Source organism: Myodes glareolus, chromosome 19 (assembly GCF_982192425.1).
Source record: "Myodes glareolus chromosome 19, mMyoGla1.1, whole genome shotgun sequence".
Taxonomy (NCBI): Eukaryota; Metazoa; Chordata; class Mammalia; order Rodentia; family Cricetidae; genus Myodes; species Myodes glareolus.
Genome location: NC_142044.1, coordinates 53,637,915 through 53,646,562, shown reverse-complemented (window position 1 = coordinate 53,646,562; position 8,648 = coordinate 53,637,915). Strand labels below are relative to the sequence as shown.

General features: G+C 40.0%; 1 protein-coding gene across 1 annotated transcript in view; it reads left to right on the top strand.

The window, feature by feature from the left end:
* Positions 1-2,768: 2,768 nt before the first annotated feature.
* Positions 2,769-8,648, top strand: part of Abcd2 (ATP binding cassette subfamily D member 2) — a 39,434-nt gene continuing 33,554 nt past the window's right edge. The window contains exons 1-2 of the mRNA XM_048444807.3: positions 2,769-4,083; positions 5,834-6,014. Of these exons, the coding sequence (XP_048300764.3) occupies positions 3,145-4,083; positions 5,834-6,014 (1,120 nt within the window). The 5' untranslated portion in view covers positions 2,769-3,144. The remainder of the gene's footprint in view (positions 4,084-5,833; positions 6,015-8,648) is intronic.

The window sequence follows — 8,648 nt, the reverse complement described above, 5'->3', positions numbered from 1 at the left end:
CCCCCAGCGTTGTGACTCAACAATCTCAAAGCCTTGAGCAAATCTCAAGCATTTGCCACAAAGCCTCACAGCAGCCCAGAAAGTCTTCCTTTTATTTCCTCGCTCCATCCTCCTATGTCGCCCAACTGCCTCTCAAATACATAGCTTCTTTTTCTTTAACTGTTATTGTTAAACACACACACACACACAACTGCATAAATATATAAATACAACCTTCTGTGTCCATTTAGTATTGCTTCTATGTATATGAGTTATGATTTCACGGGTGATCACTTAGTATTGGCTTGCCAGTTAAGGAGTTCATCCCTGGGGAAGACTCTTTCTCCTTCTCTCAGCTCTCCTTAGTTGCCTGTCATTCTTTGTCTTGGGGTAGTGTCCCATGTCCACATTAGCAAGTTTATTGGAGTTGCATTTGCTTGAATCCTGTTTAAGCAGATATAGAGTTAAGGGATATTGAGTAAAGCATCCCTCTTGTTTCTAAGAAACATACTCTTACAGCAGATGTTCTGGTCCTCCGGGGTTTTGTTCTAACTCAACCTGGATGTTCTCTGAACCTTAGGTGCAGGAGATGTGCTGTAGTTGTATTTATTGGCAGTCCAGCTGGTCTTAATAGCAAGACCGAGTACACTGCTAATATGACCAAATACCAAAGCTGAGTGTGTCTATTTCTCACTCATATATTGGTAAATCTGTTGAGTTGAATGCAAACAAGTGATCTTTGTATAACAATTCTTAGAATTAATATATGTATATCAAAGAAGTTAAACATACTGTTTAAAGAACATCTTATAAAAGTGAGGGCAATTCTTTGGTTCATGACTAACTGAACAATGAAGATCACTCAACACTGGGACACATATTCTATCACTGAGGGTTGCAGACTTCTACTTAAAAGGATTCTTAGTTTAAGGATCATACAACTGTTGGAGGAGGCCGCTTGTTCTTCCCAGTCACCTGGCTAGCTTAGACCCGAAATAATCGCACAGAAACCATATTATTTAAATCACTGCTTGGCCCATTAGCTCTAGCTTCTTATTGGCTAACTCTTACATATTTATTTAACCTATCTCCATTAATCTGTGTATTGCCAAATGACAGTGGCTTACCGGCTAAGTTTTGGCATGTCTGACTCTGGTAGTGGCTCCGTGATGTCTCCCTGACTCCACCCTTCTTTCTCCCAGCGTACAGCCTAGCTTTCCAGCCGAGTTCTGTTCTTCCCTGCCATAGGCTCAAAGCAGTTCTTTATTCATTAACCAATGAAAGCAACACAGAGACAGAAGGACCTCCCACACCACACAACATGTAAAAGGTTTAAATTGGCAGTTCCAACTTGCCATTCTGTAGTCTGGCTTAAATGCACACCTTCATGATAAGTAGAAGTGCATGTCATTTGTTGGAAAGACAGAGGAAAGGAGTAGAAAAATAGTCTGTCATGCAAAACCACATTTTCTTTGCCATTAAAAGCAACCTTCACATTTTTAAATATAAAAAGTTTTGCTTGACTATTGACTATTTCACTAGGATTGTGAATAATTTCTAAACATACTTGATTTTTAGCAAATAGCAAAAAATATTCATAGGAAGAAGCAAGTAGTTTGCCTCTAAGCCTAAAGAAAAACTTGGAAAAAATTTCTTGTGGAAGTACATCCGCCTTTTCCATCATCTAATTCCAGTTCAATTCCCAGCTGATTAAATTCTTTATTTTGTTTTTTAAAATAATCTATTCTCATTTTACATACCAATCCCAGTTCCCACTCCCTCTCTCCTCTCCTCCCGCTCCAGCAACCTTCCCCCTACCCACCCCTATCCACTCCTCAGAGAAAGTAAGACATCCCATGGTCAACAAAGTCTGGCACATCTCTTTGAGGCAGGGACAAGGTACTTTCCCCCTATAGATGGAGCAAGATATCTCTCAAAAGAGAATGGGCTCCAAAAAGCCAGTTCAAGGTCCTTGTCCCACTGCCAGAGGCTCCACAGACTGCCTAACCCACACAACTGTCCCCCACATTCAGAGGGTCTAGTGTGGTCCTATGCGGGTTCCCCTGCTGTCAGTTGGCAGTCAATGAGCTCCCAATAACTCAGGTCAGCTGTTTCTGTGGGTATCCCCATCATGGTCTTGATTCCTTTGTTCATATTATGGCTCCTCCCTCTTAGGGCTACCTTACCTTCAAATAAAAACACAAGGGAATTTTTAAGTCGCTTTGTAAACAAATATATGTGTCGGGTCAACATTGCTAAACATGACAATTATGGAACGAAAAGATTTTTATTATCAAGACAAGTTAATGAAGGGGAGAGTGGGGGAAAGGGGTTCTGAGTGTAACTCTTTTCTGCAATGCACAGTTTATTTACAAGGGACACTCTCAGTCACACTCTAATAGGTTCTGGGAATATCCGAGAAAACGGAAACAAGGGAACGCGGCGGGGTGGGGGCTGGGCGGATGGAGACACAGCTTCAGAACAAAACATTCTCAAGAATATCTGCCTTTGCTACTTTGTTTTGGGCTCTAGCGCTTATCGCTGTCTTGTCTGACTCCCTTCCCTGGGCCCGTTCCGTTAACCCTCTTGTGACTCCACCCTCCTCTCTCTGGTTCTTTTTCTCTCGGTTCATTAAAGCTCCAGCAAATCTTCCTATCCGCCTGCCCCTCCCCTTGTGGAAGGAAATCTTAGGGACGGGATGTATATTCTGAAACTTCTGAGGGTTTCTAAGTGACGCTGAGCATGCTCAGTAGCTCAAAGGCAAGGTTTCTTCTCCAGCAGCTGACCTGGTTCGACCTCTCCAGAAATAGACATTTAACTCTCTGAACCCCTGTTTAAGGATAGAATTCGTTTGGGCTCTCCCTTCATTTTTAAGGTTCAAAGAGAAGAGGCAAGGATTCCAGGGTCTCACCGCCATCGTGGCCAATGAGGAGCCCGGGGGAGGAGCCTGGCCAGCCCTGGCTCGTGAGGGACTCGCCCCCAGTAGATGCGGTGGAGTTTGAGCTTTGCTGCATCCGTCACTGAAGAACAAAATAAGAGTAAAGGAGACAGGCTGCAGAGCATGGGAGGCGGTGGGGTTTTCTGAAACGTTTGCTGGGCTTTCCGCGGAGCATGAGCCTTTAAAACGAATTCTTTTTAAAGGAACTCATTTGTGTAGCTGGGAAAATGATACATATGCTAAACGCAGCAGCCTATCGGGTGAAATGGACCAGATCCGGCGCTGCTAAGAGGGCTGCCTGCCTGGTGGCTGCGGCATATGCTCTGAAAACCCTCTATCCCATCATTGGCAAGCGTTTAAAGCAGTCTGGCCACAGGAAGGAAGAAGCAGCAGCTTATCCGCCTGCAGAGAACAGAGAAATACTGCATTGCACAGAGATCGGCTGTAAAAAGCCTGCGCCGGGACTGAATGCAGATTTTTTTAAACAGCTCCTAGAACTTCGGAAAATCCTCTTTCCAAAACTTGTGACCACTGAAACGGGGTGGCTCTGCCTCCATTCGGTGGCTCTAATCTCAAGAACATTTCTTTCTATCTATGTGGCTGGTCTGGATGGAAAAATCGTGAAAAGCATCGTGGAAAAGAAGCCTCGGAGTTTCGTCATCAAGTTGATCAAGTGGCTTATGATTGCCATTCCTGCCACCTTTGTCAACAGCGCTATCAGGTACCTGGAATGCAAACTGGCTTTGGCCTTCAGAACTCGCTTAGTAGACCATGCCTACGAAACCTATTTTGCAAACCAGACTTATTATAAGGTGATAAATATGGATGGGAGGCTGGCCAACCCTGACCAATCCCTTACTGAAGACATTATGATGTTCTCACAGTCTGTCGCTCACTTGTATTCCAACCTTACCAAGCCTATTTTAGATGTGATCCTAACTTCCTATACTCTCATCCGGACTGCTACGTCCAGAGGGGCGAGCCCAATAGGGCCCACGCTGTTAGCCGGACTTGTGGTCTACGCCACTGCTAAAGTGCTGAGAGCTTGCTCTCCTAAATTTGGCACACTAGTGGCTGAAGAAGCTCATAGGAAAGGCTATCTGCGGTACGTTCACTCCAGAATCATAGCCAACGTGGAAGAAATTGCCTTCTACAGAGGACATAAGGTAAGACAGACATTAAAGCAACGGGTGAAACGTGAGACTGGCCAAGCAGCCACGGCAGGGCTAGATACCATCTGTTATCCTATTGACAGGCCCACTTTCTGAACATTACAGAGTCCTCTGTTAACTAAACTTGTTCTAAAATATAATACATTGCAGTAGCTTTTGAAGTCTATTAGAGAATTAAAGAGTCCAAACTTTTATGAAGTTTCTTGAGAATAAATTTTCAGTACTCTTTAAAAGTGTGTGCATAGCCTCAGTTACTCAAATACAGCCGAACTGACCTCAAAGGCATTTCCTTATAATTCAGTACTAAGTTGGTGAGTGACTCTGTACATATGAAGAAAAGGCATATTTGGGAACAAAGAGTAAACCTCTTTGGATTGAGATGGAGGTGTGGGGGTGCTATTCTTTGTTGTTCTTTTGTGCAAGATGGGGAGATGGCTTTCAAAGAGAGAACAGTTTGGACAGTTTGCAAGGCTGATCAATGAGAAAGTGTCCTGAAACTTAAGAAATGCAGAGGGGTGTCTAATGAAATCGCATGTCCCTCACTTTTAGTTCATGCTGAACATGTGCTTTTGACAGATATAATTAAATTTTGTCTAGTAGAGAAGTGAACACTAAGATTAGAGGGGACAGGAGTGGGTAGAAGCAGTAGGGTGTTATTTTTAAATGTTACAAATCTTCAACAGGAAAATAATTACCCCAGGTACATAAAATTGTGGCATATTATAGTTACTTCAGGGTGTTGAGTATGATATAAATGGGGGGATGGAACACATGAATTCTTAATATCGATGGTTTGGCAATATATAATGAAGTGCTTAAAGGTACATTTTACTCACCAGGCAGAATGGTGTATCTTTTAAAGCATCAAGAATTATCATTGTTTTTTTCCCAATGACAGAACCAACCCAAAGAACAGTTTAAAACTAATTTAGTACCTCTATTCCCACTTGAAATTGACCTTGTGTGTTGTGTTAGCTGTGCTGATTTGTTATATTCAGATCATTGAACTCAATGTAAATGCTTAAAAGACAAAATCTGGGAAACTGAGTCAATTAAAGAGTAGTCTATACAGGTTTTGTTTGGTTTTAGATATTTTTAGTGTTCTCAAGAATAATATGTATTTAACATTCTTACCCATACCTTTATAGAATATTAATTAATTTTAATATTTTAAAATTTAAAATCAAACTATGAATCTCTCTGTCTCTGTTCACCTTCTGTCTGCCGGCCTGCCTCTCTCTCTTTCTCTCTTACTGTGTGTGCGCGCGCGCCTCTCTGTGTCTGTCTGCCTCTGTGTGTATGTGCACTTCTTTGTGTTTGTCTGTCTCCCCCATTTTCTCTCTTTCTTTCTCTCTCTCTCTCTCTATTTCTATGTATGCCTCTCTGTTTCTGTTTGTCTGTTTGGCTCCCCCACCCCCTGAACTCTTGAGAACTGTACCCACGGCCTCATGTGTGTCAGCAATAGGAACATGTTCTAACACTGAGCTATGCTTCATGCCACTCCTGTGTATTTTAAACAATATTATATTTACTGGATAGCATGATTTTAAAATAACACAAGTGCAAGCTAAACTATATTATGACTAGTTCTAATATCTAGTTACATTTATTGACTATAGAATTATAGCAACAATGGCTATGCAAAATAAGGCAAAACAATAAGCCTACATCATTAAAGAGAATCTTTAAGTAATTACAGAATTTATTTCCATGCTACATTAATTCTTATCTTTTCCCCTTTTAGGTAGAAATGAAGCAACTGCAGAAAAGTTACAAGGCTTTAGCTTATCAGATGAATCTTATTTTATCCAAGCGTTTATGGTACATCATGATAGAACAGTTCTTGATGAAGTATGTGTGGAGCAGCTGTGGACTAATTATGGTGGCTATACCTATTATCACTGCAACAGGCTTTGCAGATGGTGGTAATAACATTCATACTTAATTTTAAATATATGTTTAACATTATCTCTCTTTCCGATGCCATTGCATGTTCCATGTGTTACTGTGTAGACAGCCATTATCTGTAGTTACTTGTGCTAAGAAACAGTGGCAGTTTTCAGTGTTCAATAATGAGACCATCAGTATGGAAGAAGCAACAGATGGCCTTAAGGACCTTGCCAAGGAGGTCATAGGTCCAGCATAGTTTCCCTGGAAGTCTCTCTGTAATAATTTTAATTACATTGCCCAGTGACTTTTCAGTTTATATTTAACCACAAAGTGAACTAATATCTTCAGAAAGAGTATAACATAAGCACACCTCATGTTTTGTTGCTAACATCCTTTAGATTAAGTATATGAATTTCCTATAATTGAATTTGCCCTGATTTGTGATTTGAAAGTTGATTGGCTACATTATATAACCAGGAATGTTGTTTCAGGGTGCATGTGACTGCCATGGAATGGGTTCTCTATTTGTAGTAATGTTTGTAGTAATACAGATACTTTCCCAGGACGTGATTTGGTGATGGGCGAGGGCAGTGCATATCAAGCTGCAGGAACCAGTTCTATCCTCTTTGTTGCGACAGTTTTCTTTTAAACCAACTTTTCTTCTTTTGGTGTAACTAAAAAAGATAATGGCAAGAAAGACAGTGTTACACTGTTCTTCATATAAGAAAGCTTGAATCTTTCCTGTTAGAAATGAAGGGGTTACAGTTAGAGTTCAGCTTTCATAGATTCACATTCAAGGATGCAGTCAAGCACAGAGCATAAATGGGAGTTCAAAGCAAAAACAGAGAAAATCTGTCCATTATCAACACGTACTTTTATTCCCTAAAGAACTCAGGGTAATGACTGTTTCCATAGCATTTGCATCGCTTGAAGTATTGTAAATTGTTTACAAATTGTAAATTATTTACAGAGTGTTGTAACTTTGTATTTAAAATTGTCAAATTTGACTCATTATTAAGCAAAAATATATTCATGTCAGTGAACTGTAACTCTTCAGTCCCTCTTTGTGGTCAGCACTAAATACATAATGAATGTGCTCCACAAATAAGCTTTCAAGTAGGAGCCGTGAACATTGGTTTTTATCTCTTTAATATGTTTAACTTTACTAAGGAATGATTTTAGATTCCTATTTTAAAAGATATTCTTAGTAATCATATTCAAGACATAACCCAAATAACTACTTTTCCCAAGGAGTGTTTACAGTGGGAAGAAAAACACTGCAAACATGTGCTCTTCAGATCGGCTTTGCTAAGAAATTGGTTAAAACATAAACTGAAAAGTCATCTCTTAAGCTAATAACATTCATCAAAAAGTTTCCTCTTTAACCTACATTAGAGATAGTCCCAACAAGAAGATTGTCATACAATGTTGTTAGCAGTGTTTGGTCTTATTAGAAAACCCTAGTGTAATCCTCATAGAATAGAAAAAAATGCATCTATTAATGGTGACAAATTAACCCCACTGAGACTAGTAAGAAGTAAACATGTATGCCGCGAAACTAACTAGCTTACTTACCAAGAGGTAATGAGATGTCTAAAAATAAATACTACAAATCTGCACAGGCAGTACCAGCTGAAAGGGATATTTTATGTTGGAATTGTAAGTGAAACAAAGTATCACGTAGAGCTCATTCCAAAGACTATCCTGCAGAGGTGGACAATGTAAGATCCTCAGAGAAGAGAAATGAATGTTTCAAAGTCTGTAGAACTGAATGTTGCTGCGTGTGTACTGTGTGCCCACTCTGCTAAACATATTTGACCTCTGGTGACTTAACAAGTGAAAATATCATTTCACTCAGTGAAAAAATTTTTTACAGATACTAATATCACCTTCAGGTTTCAGATCTAGAAATTATATGTCATATTTTCTTTTTTTATTGTCTTTTATTGAGCTCTACATTTTTCTCTGCTCCCCTTCCTGCCTCTCCTCTTCCCTTCAACCCTCTCCCAAGATCCCCATGCTCCAAATTTACTCAGGAGATCTTGTCTTTTTGTACTTCCTATATAGATTATATCCATGTATGTCTCTCTTAGGGTCCTCATTGTTGTCTAGGCTCTCTGGGATTGTGATTTGTAGGCTGGTTTTCTTTGCTTTATGTTTTAAAACCACATATAAGTGAGTACATGTGGTAATTGTTTTTCTGGGTCTGGACCACCTCACTCAAAATGATGTTTTCTAGCTACAACCATTTTCCTGCAAGTTTCAAGATAAAAAAAGTCATATTTTCTAATATAGTCTTAAATCTTAATTTAAGGATGAGTATAGTGGTGCAAACCTTTAATCCCAGCAGTCTGGAATCAGAAGCAAGTCTATTTCTGTGAGCTCCAGAACATCCTGGGTCCAGAAATCAAGTTCCAGGACAACTAGGGCTATGTAGAAAAGAAAGACTCTGTGTGTGTGTGTGTGTGTGTGTGTGTGTGTGTGTGTGTCTTTATGTATGTATTGAGCCTAATCACTTAGTTGTCTCTCATGTTACAGATAAAATAATTGTGTGAAACTATATGTTTTATGACATAAGAAGGTGAAGAAATGAATGAAACAATGGCTTGAGACACGGTTCAGTGGTTAAGAGCACTTGCTGCTCTTACAGAGATCTAGAGTTCAGCTCC